Source organism: Myiozetetes cayanensis, unplaced genomic scaffold (assembly GCF_022539395.1).
Source record: "Myiozetetes cayanensis isolate MyiCay16 unplaced genomic scaffold, myiCay2020 scf19, whole genome shotgun sequence".
Lineage (NCBI taxonomy): Eukaryota > Metazoa > Chordata > Aves > Passeriformes > Tyrannidae > Myiozetetes > Myiozetetes cayanensis.
Genome location: NW_026087400.1, coordinates 5,904,599 through 5,917,745, shown reverse-complemented (window position 1 = coordinate 5,917,745; position 13,147 = coordinate 5,904,599). Strand labels below are relative to the sequence as shown.

At 39.2% G+C, this 13,147-nt stretch overlaps 1 protein-coding gene across 2 annotated transcripts in view; it reads right to left on the bottom strand.

Moving 5' to 3' along the window:
• Window positions 1-1,692: 1,692 nt before the first annotated feature.
• TAF4 (TATA-box binding protein associated factor 4) overlaps window positions 1,693-13,147 on the bottom strand; it is a 36,573-nt gene continuing 25,118 nt past the window's right edge. For both annotated transcript variants that reach the window (XM_050313857.1, XM_050313858.1), the window contains exons 7-16: window positions 13,025-13,114; window positions 11,681-11,935; window positions 11,356-11,500; window positions 10,727-10,841; window positions 9,913-10,082; window positions 9,174-9,304; window positions 8,421-8,546; window positions 6,977-7,033; window positions 6,776-6,895; window positions 1,693-3,190 (exon numbers count right to left, since the gene is read on the bottom strand). In XM_050313857.1, coding sequence (XP_050169814.1) covers window positions 3,023-3,190; window positions 6,776-6,895; window positions 6,977-7,033; window positions 8,421-8,546; window positions 9,174-9,304; window positions 9,913-10,082; window positions 10,727-10,841; window positions 11,356-11,500; window positions 11,681-11,935; window positions 13,025-13,114 — 1,377 coding nt within the window. In that variant the 3' untranslated portion in view covers window positions 1,693-3,022. The remainder of the gene's footprint in view (window positions 3,191-6,775; window positions 6,896-6,976; window positions 7,034-8,420; window positions 8,547-9,173; window positions 9,305-9,912; window positions 10,083-10,726; window positions 10,842-11,355; window positions 11,501-11,680; window positions 11,936-13,024; window positions 13,115-13,147) is intronic.

The following is a 13,147-nucleotide window of genomic DNA, read 5'->3' as shown; positions in this document are numbered from 1 at the left end:
CACATGCAGAGAATGTCCTGGCTACGGCAAACTTCAGTTTTGGGGGTGCTACAGGGAAGTTGCATCATTCTTTGTACAGGGAAGATGAAGGGACAGCAAATTCCCTCACACATTAACCCTCTGGTGGAACTGCAGAAACTTTGGGGTCAGGAAAGGGTCACAATTTCTCTCTTTATACGTCACCAACACACAAGAGAAGTGCTGTTGTACCCATGCGTTGCCCTGTAAATGCCACCTCTCCTCAGCTGCGACTTTGCTTTGAAATCTAAAACTTCTGAGCAGCTTCAAAAATAGTTACCAGTTTTATCACTAGGAAAAAAAAAAAAAAAAGAAAATCAACAAAAATCTGCAACTGCTCTGCTGTGAGAACCTCTCACAAGTGCCAGTGGCTGCATGAAGCAGTGTTCACTCCAGTACTGAAAATAAAGTTAGGTGCCAATATCCCAGTCCGAAATTCCATGAATTGGAACTACTGGAAGGAGATGGACACTCACAGCTTTTCAGGCTAAAAGAACAGGAACTTTTAAAAGCTGAGAAAAATTGTATGGAGTAAAAGGGTTGATTGTGCACTTAAAACTCATGTTACTTACAACAAAACCAAGAGCCCTTGGCCTCTCCAGTGTATTTCTAAGCTACTACTGAACAGGGAGTGCAAGTACAGCACACCATGTTTTAACTTTAACTTTTCAAACGTGTCTTGCCCCAAGTTTGCTGTTGGAAGCAACACCTGAAGGTCAGTTTCTTCCCCACTTACCTCTGCAGACATGGTGCCGGTGGTGACTAACAATCGCATCCAAACTCTTGCTACAGTTAAAGGAAGGCTCTGACAGCGCTTTGGCCAAAAGCCAAAGGTGTTTGTTTCCCCCTAATAACAGGGCACAATTTAAAAACAGTTTGGAGTTGACAAACAATGAAAGTTCTGGGGTCAGTGTCATACAGGGTGTCAGGTGAGTACATCCCTTTAGGAGCTAATCCGCTTTCCCAGAGACACTGATCTCCCGAGGGCCGAGTGCCAGATCCACAGCAGGGCGCTCGGGGCAGCAGCCTGTGGACAGATTTGTCTGTTTGCAAGGAATAATCATCAAATTAATGTATTAGCAGGATTAGGCCCTCACAATTGTGAGTTAAGTCGCCCACGAGAGGAGGAATTAAAGAAAACCAAACCAAAAGCTAAATATTCAGTACCGAGCATCAGAAATACTTCTCAGATTTTCATGCTGATAATCAAAAGTGTCCCTGATTATGTTCTTCTATAACCGTGCTCTAAATTGTTTTATGTCCCATCTTCTTCTGCAAACCACTGTAGTTAATTGTGTTTGAGGAGCAGGTTGCCCTCAAGGAGAAGGAGTTTTATTAAACCTTCACTAGACAAACCCCAAATATTTCAGATCTCTTCAGACACCTTCCCTGCTTAAAAACCAAACCCACTATCCATTGATCTCAGACCAGGACCCCTAAGACAACAATTAAATGTCAAGATTCATAAAGTCACATGCCTCCAAAACACTGACAAAACAAAGCAATATAAAAATACCCCAAAGTGCATCTTTAGGAAACAGCATCCCCTCAGGTAGACTCATCTTTTACTTCACCAAGCAAAATAAATCCAAGTGGAGAAAAGATTTAGAGAGAAAAATACATTAGCAAATACAGATAAATTTGTTTTTAATAAAGGAGTTAATTTTCTTTCAATCCTATATAAAACAATAGCAATTAAAAACTTCATTTTTGAAAGTAAAATATTTACATATGAACAAGTAACTGTGCAAAATTTACATGAAAAAAAAAATGGAAAGACAGGATTTCCTAAAAGACAAAATAAAAGGGGTGTAACAGTTGTCAGGTGTTGATAAAAATACTGATCAGCATTCAGTTTACACGCAAGAGAAGTTAAATTCTACCATGAGAGTTCACACAAAGAAAGCCAAAGTATTTACAGTCATAAAAGTACTATCAATAGACAATTTAATACAATAACCTCTGAAAATATAAAGAACCAATTAGTATATTTGTAATAAAAAAATAGGTACAAAGAAGGGACTTTGCTCTGGACATCTTTAAAGTAGGCCCACAGCTTGCATACAGTCTTTTAGCAAAATAATTATAGTTTACATAGCCATTTTTATGTTATGTGCCAAAAATTATGTACAATTACTGACAAAATACACCAACCATTTTTCGACACTTGATTCACACTGAGAAACAGTCTTTTGATGATTCCTCTCAACTTTTGATTTTATTTAATCTAAGCTTTCACTTTAGCTAAAAAACACAGTGCAAGTAAAATATATTTATGCTGAAAAGGTTTCTCTTTTTTTCCTTTTTTTCCTTTTTTAACTTTACAGCTTTACAAACTATAGCAAATAAAATGCATTTTTACAGATGCTGCTAAAACATTCAGAAGTAACCCTCCTTTATGGGATTTCAGGGCCTCTAATAAGCAATAATGTGATTAAAATTGAGGTTATGTTTAAAATTAACTGTATATCCCTCTAGATTTTGAGCATTTTGGGGAAAGATAAATATTCTTTAAAAATCAGTTTGCTTTGCTAACTGACTGTTTAAAAAAAAAAAAAAAAAGCTAAATGAAATGAGGTCATCTGCTGTAGACATATGCCTATATAATGGATTTAGTTGAATAAAACTGAACTAAAATGAACAATTAATGTTGAAACTGCTACAGGGCTGACAAAGGGTAGCTAGTTATTTGCTAAACGATTCCATCAGTCTTTATATATGGCTTGTTTGGCAAGAAGGCCACTCAATCAAGAGATGAGTTAAAATTTAATTGTCCTTTTATAGTATCCACAGGCCTTGTAAGTATCCTCACTGTTACAGAAATGTATTTCTCTCATACTGAAGAGTTTATTTATAAACAGGAATATAAAACTGTTCCATGTAAAGAGGTGGTTGTTTTTTAAACAATATCCCATTTGCTTGTTACAAAAAGGCGTAATTTGCAAATATATTAAAAAATGTCCTCAGGCGTCTCTCCGTCAAAAATACCTTGATCTTTTCCATTTTACTTAAGGAATGCTTTGTATAGCAATAGTGAATGGCTTGTCTCTCGCTCATTTTCTAAACAAAATATGAGGTCCCTGAGGTTCACCCGCGTTATCCTTTGTCGCGTAAACTGTCTGGTTGTTCCAACTCCAGAGCTGCCTGGGACTGCTGCACTCGAACCAGATCCCTGCAAGGGAGAAGAACAGGGAAATCAGTCCACGCTCCCAGGTATTGCAAAACTTTCCAGAGAAAACATGCAAGGGAAGAACTCTGTACAGGAAGCTTTATGTTGCCAGATTAGGGATTTTCTACTTAATCCTTATTTATAAACAACAATTGAACAATTAGAAGTTTTCGGTGATATTTAGTACAGAACAAAAAAACCAAAAACAAAAACAAAGCACAGCTTGTATTTTCAGGAAGGCATCAAGGACAGGCAATCCCAACAACCAACCCAAACAAAAGGGACAGAATTCTTCGCAACACCAGCAGAGAGATCCCAAGGGCAGCCCTGGAGCTCTGGATGACTTGGAGAAGAGTCCTATTCCCTGGCCTGGGAGGCCTTGAGAAATGTCCTAGATCCCCCCAGTCTCCATGGCAGGGTGCCATGAGCTCTCCTTTTGGTGACAACAGCTGTAACCAAGCTCGGGACTATATTTAAAAGCAGCTTTCCTGATATTCTCTAATGATCTCTGAATGCTTCTCCATCATTCAGCATCACTCATCCCTCTGCTACACACACTGGCAGTTTCCCCACACACAGTGGCAAGATAAACAAGTAGTATATTATTATATTTGTCACTTAAAAAAAAAGGAGAAAAAAACAGAAGGAAAAAAATCGTTTGCTATCTTTAGGGATACCCACATCCTTCAGCTCTTCAGAGGCACTCTGTGTAATGCAAGTGAGATGTAAAGCAGGTCTGCTGGGGCCAACTCCGAGGCGATTTCACTTGCGGAAAACACGGTTCTGATGGGATACGTGTGATTAACGCAACTCTTGTCTAAAACTAGGGAGCGGTAAGGGCAGGGAAGAAGCGGCCCGGCAAGGACAGGGATCAGGGACCTCCGGCTCACGCTGCGGTACCGCCCAGTGACCGGCAGATGGAGCGCGCACACCGAAATCCAGGCTTTTCCCTCAATTTTAAAGCCGGGAATCTTTTGGGAAGCCGCCTGTTGCTGACAGGTTATTTACACCTACGTAATGGGTTCTTTTGGGAACAGGTTATAATTCTGTGGCGCATGTATAGGTTCTTTTTCCCCTCCAATTCAATTTTCCAGAATAATTTTCTCTTTCCTTTTTTTTTTAATGTAACTTTGACACTTGGTGACACCAGAAGTTCCAAACACCCTCCACTACTAAGTACAGATTTATCTGCCTGAGAGCTTGGATAATTTTAAAAAACCTTTTCTTAACAAGAATACCCCAGACTTAAAAAGGTCAAAATTTAGATTAATGCATGAGCCACATGAATCAGCTGCTGAGGCTCACACTAAACATGTGAAAATAACGTATTTAGGATCAGTGTAAATTATTAGGAAACCAACCCAACCTTGCCCTGGAAATGATCACTCTAGGTTAGCAGAACACTGTGTTCAGTGCAGGTGAAGTTGCTTCACCACCCTGCTAACTGTGAAGTCAGATTTTTGATTCTCAAGCAAGTTACCTGTTGACCCAGCAAACATCAAACCACCAAAATCTTGTACTTAGAACTGCTTAAAGGCTGGATGTTCAAAGGGTTATTTTAAGGCACCTGCACAACTTAGGTCTCTAATTTCCACCAGCTTCAATGGAAATTAGAAGATGCAGGAGAGCACTGGATGTTGACTAGATTTTCTCAAATCCATACATATGATTACTGGACAACAGAAAGAATGGCTATAAGGGGTTTATTTTTGGTTTTCAAATATCCTTTAACAGAAACTCAAGCCTGATTTTATTCTGTAGGCCATAATACTTTAAATGCAAAGGTAAAATTTCAGGAGTCTTTAAAGGCTATGCTACTCCTATAAAGCATGGAGTAAGTTAAGAAGCTTTTTGATAACTTCCAGTAAAATCACATGGACATAAAACTCTAAAACTGACAGCAAACTGATTTGTTGAATTTGGAAACAAAACAGTGCAACTACTACTTAAAAGTGATTTTACATGTAATTAAGATTCAGTATTCCTAGACATCAAAAGCTTGCATTTACAAATCTGTGCCTAAGTAATGACAAACCTTATTTTCCACACTTCTCGTAATGTGCCTTAACCACAAACTGCATACAAATGGTGACAAGTGGAGCCCAATTTAAAAATGTCAAGTGACACAGCAGCAAAAGCACAGCTGTGAGTATCAGATCAAAGGCAGCTGGTTCTTAATTAAACAGACAAAAAGATTAGATTTCCAGGGGAACCTGTAGTTAATTGGTTAACCAGTAAGTGATTAATCCAGGATAACTAAATTAGTCAGATTTAGATGAAATACAAACAAGTGTTCACAGTAGATGTAAAATACATCCCATAACCTAAGTGACATTAACAGACCATTAAGGTGGCACAGCTGAGCATGCAGGAGGAAGCAATGCCAACATTAACTCTGCATGAGGTACTTCAGCATATTCCTCTGAGACAACTTCATTTGTGTACACATCTATCTTTGTAAAGTGCCCCATTCTGCAATTTTCATAATTTCAAACCACATTTATAAACCTTTAATACAGTTATTTGTCAACTCATACAAAAATAATTCTTATTACCAGTCACAGACACTTTAGGATATTTCAAAACTTAAAATTACTTTAAAAGATGCTCAAGAGGCTTGATTTCTTTACAAACAAAAATAACATTTACTAGTATTCAGATTGTTCTCTAACATATTATATCAAGCACATGTAAATTATTGCTTCTAGAAATTCAGCATAAACCAAGGTAAACTCTTTTGAGGCTTTTCTACAATATAAATGCTGTAGCACTGAAAATTCAGAATGCTCACGGAGTAATAAACAGAATTATTAAACTATTACTATCCTGTCACTTGCTATCAGACAAAAAGCCCCACAGGGAAAAATCCTCAAATTATGAAGAGAGCTTTCAGCCCAACAAATGACAATTTTCAAGAAGATTTTGTTCTTTTTAAATGGTGGAGAAATCCCACATTGAATGTCTTGTGCAGAAAGCAATTTTATATCATTTCATGTTTATTCATTTGTTTAGAAATACAGTAGGTAGTCCTCTGCCAGAATGTAAATTAATATTAAACGAATCAGGCGCTGAGCATTCTGATATTTAATCTGCAGAGAAATGTTTAAAAGGCCAGATTCAAGAGTACAATACACAAAGGATATGCAAGAACACCATAATCAGATGGAACTGATCAAACTGATCTGCTGTGGAGACATTAAATTAAGGCAACTCAACTGCTGAAGAAAGAAATTAGGCAAGTTCCTACAACTTTGAAGTTCCTGCTGTCAAACTTAGCAGTGATTCAGTTCTACCACCCCACCTACCTCAGCAGCATTAGTCTGCACTCTTAGTTAGATTGGCTACAGCCACAAAAACATCTTTCCAGAAACTATGGAGGTCCAAAACACAAAGACTTGTGACTACTCAAACCTTACTCCCTATGCCACTACGCAGATGCTAAAAACTGATCCCAGCCTTGGAGCGAGCAAATCCGAACTCAAAACACACTCGTGCTGCTCAGGAAGCTTCCACAAACTCGGGGAAAGAGCTCTGAACAGAAAGGTTTGCACAGAGGCAGCAAACCCAGACGTGACCATGATACTGTACCTCTGTCCCTGATCCAGATCCCGGTGAGTCTACTTTCCTCTTCTTCCTGGGGCCGATGGCAGCTAACGCAGTCAGGTTGGCGTCCCTCTGTCTCATCTGGGCGAGCTCCTGCTGCTGCATCTGCATTCGCCAGAACAAGTACAGTTCGTTACTTTTCTTTCAATTTCCAAAATAAAAGTTCACGTTAAGGTGAACACTCACCTCCTTGGCCTTCTGTTTCAACCGAAGCTGTTCTGGATCTTCTTGTCGAGATCGAGACTGTGTTGGCGAAGGATGAACATGAAATGGTTGGAGAAAAAGAGAGAAAAATTAATTTAGTTACATAAGTAGTTAAAGATTGTTTTAGACAGCATATGGAAGCTTTTCTTACACTTCAGCAGGAAGTGGGGAATACCTACCACTCCCTGAGAGGGGAAAGCCATTTTTAATAATTAAAAGGAGTTTTCCTGTTTCTTAGGGTTTTTTAAAAGCACCCCCTTTTTCTGCTTTGTTAAAGATAGCAAAGGAATAGCCAGGCATTTCTACCTTAAACAAAACCATCACAAGAGACAAAATGCATAGATCTGTGTACAGACACTTTGCATATGAAAAGAGGAATGAAACCTGTACTTTTTGGAAAAATTCTTCCCCTTGCTGTGTAACTATGCATTTATTCAGAACAGATCTTCCTGCTACACCTACACATGCAGGTCAGGCTCCTGTTTGAACAAACTGCAGCTGACTGACCCACAGACCATTTACATCAGCAATGCCCATTTCACTGGGCACCTGCAATTCCTTGTATGTGTCATACTTTTAAAATCACAGAATTGCTTAGGTTAGAAAAGACCTGTGAGAACATCAAGTTCAGCTGTTTCCCCAGCAATGCCAAGCCCACCACTAAACCATGTCCCCAGGTGACACATGTACCTGTTTTTTAAACACTTCAGGGATGGTGACTCAACCACTGCCCTGGGCAGCCTGTTCCAGGGCTTGACAACCCCTTTGGTGATGACATTGTTCCCAATATCCAATCTAAACCTCCCCTGATGCAACTTGAGGCCATTACCTCTTGTCCTATCAAATCCTGACTCTTGTTAATCCCACACATTCTTTAGACCAACAACAAAACAAATCTGGATCTTGACATTATCAGTTCATACCAGATCATGAAATCAACAGAAGCCTTAGGTTGTTTTGTGAATTATTCTAGGGTGCTCTTACCTAATCATATTCATTCTATATTCACTGAGTAAAAACCACAAAGTTAAATGTTTACATCAACTGCTTCTTATTTATTGTATTTCTCCAACTTGTAAAAATCCTTCCGAGTTCTTTTTCTAGTCTCCAAAACACCTGTAACCTCTCTATTGCATTTAAGAGTACCAAGCTATAAATTCATCTTTTTCACAATGTAAAATGCAAAAACTACCTTTTAAGGTCTACTTTAATTTGGTAACCTTCAATGGGACTGGCAAAGAAGTTGTCTCACGTGCTTTACCGTGAAAAGCCAAACTGAGTTCTAGTTAAGAACACATTCATCAAGTCCCATCTTTGAAGATTCAGTCTTCCCCTTCACTGCAAGTGTTTTAGAATGAAAAGAAACTCTGCTGTTTTGATGTCAAAAATGACACTTTGCAACCACGTGTGAAACCCGAGCACTTGCCTTTGCTGCACGCATTAAAATTTCCCTTTCTTGTTCATCTTTGCGCTGCTTTTCTATTTGATCAAGCTGTTCAAAGAACTTCAGCTGTGCCCGAACGTCACTCGCTTGCTCGTATCTTTCATCATCCTGAAAATACAGCAAATATGTTTCTCATTACTTTCTTAAAAACAAAGCTGTTAACTTGTACTGTACTGGGGGAGAACATACACATTCAAAGCTCCAGTGTTCACTGTGTCCTTTTCAGACAAATAGCAGGTGTATATTTACACCAGTCAAACCAGCTAGAACTCTTAAAGGCATTTTGTTCTAGTCCATGAATCATCAGATTTTGACTTCTAAACTAATATCATCACAGCTTTAACCTCTCAAACATATTTCACAGAGCCTGTGTGGTTTTTTTAAATGCTGCTCAGGCATTTGCATCTATTAAGAACACGCATCTGTCACATAACAGTCCCTTGAGAATTCAAAGCAGTGCTTTTATCTGTCTGTCTGACTGTACAATCACTCAGACTCCAAACATTTGACATAATGAATAAAGGGGAGGGGCACAGTTTCTCTGCATTTGTCTTAAAACCATTTTGTATATGCAAGTTGAAAAGTTCTAGTCACCCATGTGTATTAATATCTTAATGGCAGATGAATCATTCAAAGAGAATAAACAACACCTGAACTCCTGCATTACAGCCAGCACGACAGCCTGCTGAATTCGTGCAATTTTGCCACTTTGTTTGTGCAATCAAACACAGTTACCTTGTAAGAAATATTCCTTTGTTGAGCAGTCTCTGATAACTTTTCCACGAGGTTTTGTATTCTTTGTTGTGTAGCATGCGACACGTAGCTAACTACATCAGGATGGATTTCTGTTATTCCATGTTTTTTACCTACAATCAGGAAAAGAAGACAGTTGTAAATAAGTACCTTACAACAGAGGTAAACATGAGGTCATTCTCAGTCATGGAAATCCAAATGCCTTCTTCAAAATGATGCTTTCGGGTATTTCTCAGGCAAGCATCAAATAGAAAATGGCATACACATGAAAATGTACATTAGTTTAACAAAATTTAGTATATATTAACTAATGCTGTATACTACAGTATAACAAATAATTCAAGGTTGCTTTTTGTTTCACCCATCAATTCTAAATTACTAAGTAAACATGATAAAAGTGTTTCTGAGTTCATTTCGTTGTTTATGTCATGTTTGTTACATGAATCTATTTATACAGTCAGAATTTTAACCAGGTTGAGTAGTTTTGATGTTGAGAGCCATCACTTTGGAAGACAACTCTATAGGTTTGCTACTCCTTGGCACTTTTCTACTTTCATAAGCCAAGTGACTGCCCACAAGCATCAGAATATACCAGAAAATATCAGAAGGTAACAACTCCAGCAACTTAATCCATTCAAATCAATTTCCACGGAAAATGCTTTGAATTAAACCCAAGAGTAGTAAAATTTATTTTATTAATGTTCAAGATAAAACAACATACCTATTTCTAATATCCTTCTTTGTAAAGGTGCTGGGAAAAGGAAGGTTTCATCTTTACAGGACCTTGTTAATGTGCCCACCAGCTCAGAGTTTGTTGCCAATATCCGAGCACTTTCTTCTGACAGGTTGACTCCAGCCATTGATGCAACATCATTAATGTCATCATCATCCCTTAAAGGAAGGAAAACTTATTACAATGTTGTATTATAATATTTAGTGCCTATCTGTGCACACTGCTACAATACCACAGCTGCACAGAATGAATTCCACAATTCCTGAACAATTCCACAAAACCAGAATACTTTTATTTTTGCATTTTATTTGCTTTTCTTAGATGATAAAACTAATTTAATTGCAAATGAGAAATTACTGCTTTGATTTCAAAGAGCACTAATTTTGCAGTTCCTGGTTTTTACAAGATCCTTTCTTATGAACTGTTTCAACACCTTAAGAAACAAGAGACCAGACAAATCACTACCACAAAACAATAATAATCTGCCCTCATCACTAAGACAGTTGTACATCCAAATAACTCAAGCAGAGCTGAGAGAAGTGAAGGAATGAATTCCATTTGCTTGTCTGGGCAGGAATTGTTTATGAGGTTTAGTGCCAGCGAAATGCTAAAACCAGTCTGGCACAAATAAGTCCAGCACTGTTTGTTGAAGTATTTGTTAAAGAAGCAAAACTGCCCTCAGAAAATCCATGTCCAGGTTACTGTGAGTTTCCCCAGCTGGATTCAGCACCACTGCAGCACCCAGGAAAGCCCCAGAGTTCAGCTGCCCAGGCAGCACAAGTACCAACACACAGTTCCTCACCTAAAAGAGCCTCCCCCAGGTTCTTTCAGTTTATTCTTCTGAGCAGCAGCTACTTGTGTTGAAACAGTAGCAATAGCTTTGTTTCCAGGTAATACTGCTGGTTTTACCACAGGTACTGCAAGACAGACAAAATTTGTACTACATTAGTAAGACTTCAGACTTCCAGGCCACTCACAGGTAGTTATGGCAATAGATCTGGTACAAAGACTTTACCTCAATAGCTTCTGACAGCATTTCACCTAAAAAGCAGGACCCTCCCACACAATTTCAGCACCCACAACAATTTCTGGCTGTAAATGCTGCCCTGAGGAATGTGTATCCCCAGCCACTATGGCACTACACAGTGAAGATTTTAGCAGTAGTACAAAAGCCATCATACAGCTCCAAGGCATTTAAGAACTGACATTCATAGAATCACAGAATGGTTTGAGTTGGAAGGGACCTTAAAGATCATCTAGTTTCAGAACCTCTGACACCTTCCACCAGACCAGGTTGCTCCCAGCCTCATTCAATCTAGCCTTGAACACTTGCAAGGATGGGATGCCAACTTCTCTGGGCACGCAATCCCAAAACTACACTTCAGGTAATGCTATCAAATAGGGCATTTACCAGGTATCTTGACCTCTTACCTGTCTGAAGTTGATTCAGTTGAATTTGAGGAGTTGTGAGCATAATACGACTGTGTGGCTGCCGCAATGCTACCATGGGTGTCTGTGTCAATGTCACTTGGGGGGGCCTTATCAACGCCCCTGCTTTCTGAGACTGTTGGATAACCTGCAAATAATAAGGAAAAAAAGCACTGTAAATAACCTGGCAATCAAGTGGGAAGAACAAACCCTAACAGCTCTTTAATCAAGATGGATTTCAAGCTATGCTTTTTTTCCCAGTAGTTTCTCTGGAGAGCCTAAAGATCTTTGAGCTGAACCACTTCGGGCTGCACTTCAGCTCACGTACCAGTGGCGTGGTCTGGCCTTGTTTACTAACACCAACTTGTGTGGGCTGAGTGAGGCTGATGACAGGTTGCTGGAGGGTGCTTGTGACAGTGGCAGTCGCCTTCCCCGCCGTGCGCTGCACCGAGGAGCTGAGCAGCACGGCCGCCGCCGACGGGATCGTGGCTATCGTCGCCTGCGTCGTTGGCTGCTGCTGCTGGCTCTGCTGAATGAAAGCTGCAGAGTCTGGTGTTAACTGTCTCAAGGCAGGTAAACTCCTCTGGAAGAGAGGAAAGGAAAGAATTTTGTCAGGTTTTTCTACTCCTCGCACGAGGAAATATGAACTGGAGAAAAATGCCACGTTTCCTTTCAATCTGTTGGATCGGTCTGTGTGTGCCTGAGAAAAGATGGCAAGTGAGCACCAGGAATACCAGGCTGCTCACATTTAATAAGCAGGACAGAGGGACAATGCCTTTTGGATATCAAGGGCATCTAGGTTATGCAGCCTATCTGGAAGCCTGGTATGTATTTAACAACCTAAGCCCATGCTGCCCTCCTTGACCGTGCTCCTCCACACATTCCCAGCTACATGTGAAGGCTTAAAAGACATACTGGAACACCAAGGAGGATTTCAGAATAGCTCAGAGACCACAGTGTTTTACTGGATTCTTAAATTAGCTGTTTTCTTATGGCAACAATTTTTATCCTCAGGAACAGCTCAAGGTTGAACAAGCATTTAAGAACCCAGAAATGTCAACATACACCTACAGCTATATCCCTTAATCATACATTAGTCAAGCAGTTACACTCTTACTATTCAATGGTGGTGTACTTTCCCTGATTTTCAGATGGTAAATGTTTCGGAATAAACACTACTTTGAGATGTGTCCAATTACTACAAAATTTAAGACAAATGTGATTTATTATTAAGAGGTGGTAAATTTCTTGCTTATCTATACAAACAGTTATACAGCCCAGGCAAAAGACTTGCTCAGAAGGTGCAGTTTTCTGTATAATTCAATCCCTTGTTTTCTTTCCAGGACTAAAAATAGAATAATAAATCAATTCATAGGTTTGCTGGTCTAAGTCAGAGAAAGAAAACTTTTCAGATTTCTTGAAAGAGCTACAATGTGACACTGTGGTAGAATTTACATGACTTACCGACCGTGCCAAGGAATCACACTAACAAACTCTTGGAACTAAGAGGTGAAAATATTTTTTAAGGGAGCAAAAGCCTAACCAGGCACCATTTAAAACTTCCATTTTACATCATTCTGGAATTCTGTCTCCACTGGTAAAGGATGTGCTTGTGTTCATTGCTGCTGATACATAAGCACAGAAGTAAAGAAAAGTAGTGCACACAAGTTACCTTCAGGAAAGGCACAAGGTAAGGTTGAGGTGAAGAATTAAGTTCTCTGTACAGCCTACTGGTAAAGTCTTCTGGTTCAATTTTACCATCCTTTAAAACAGAAAAAACAAATGAACAAACTTA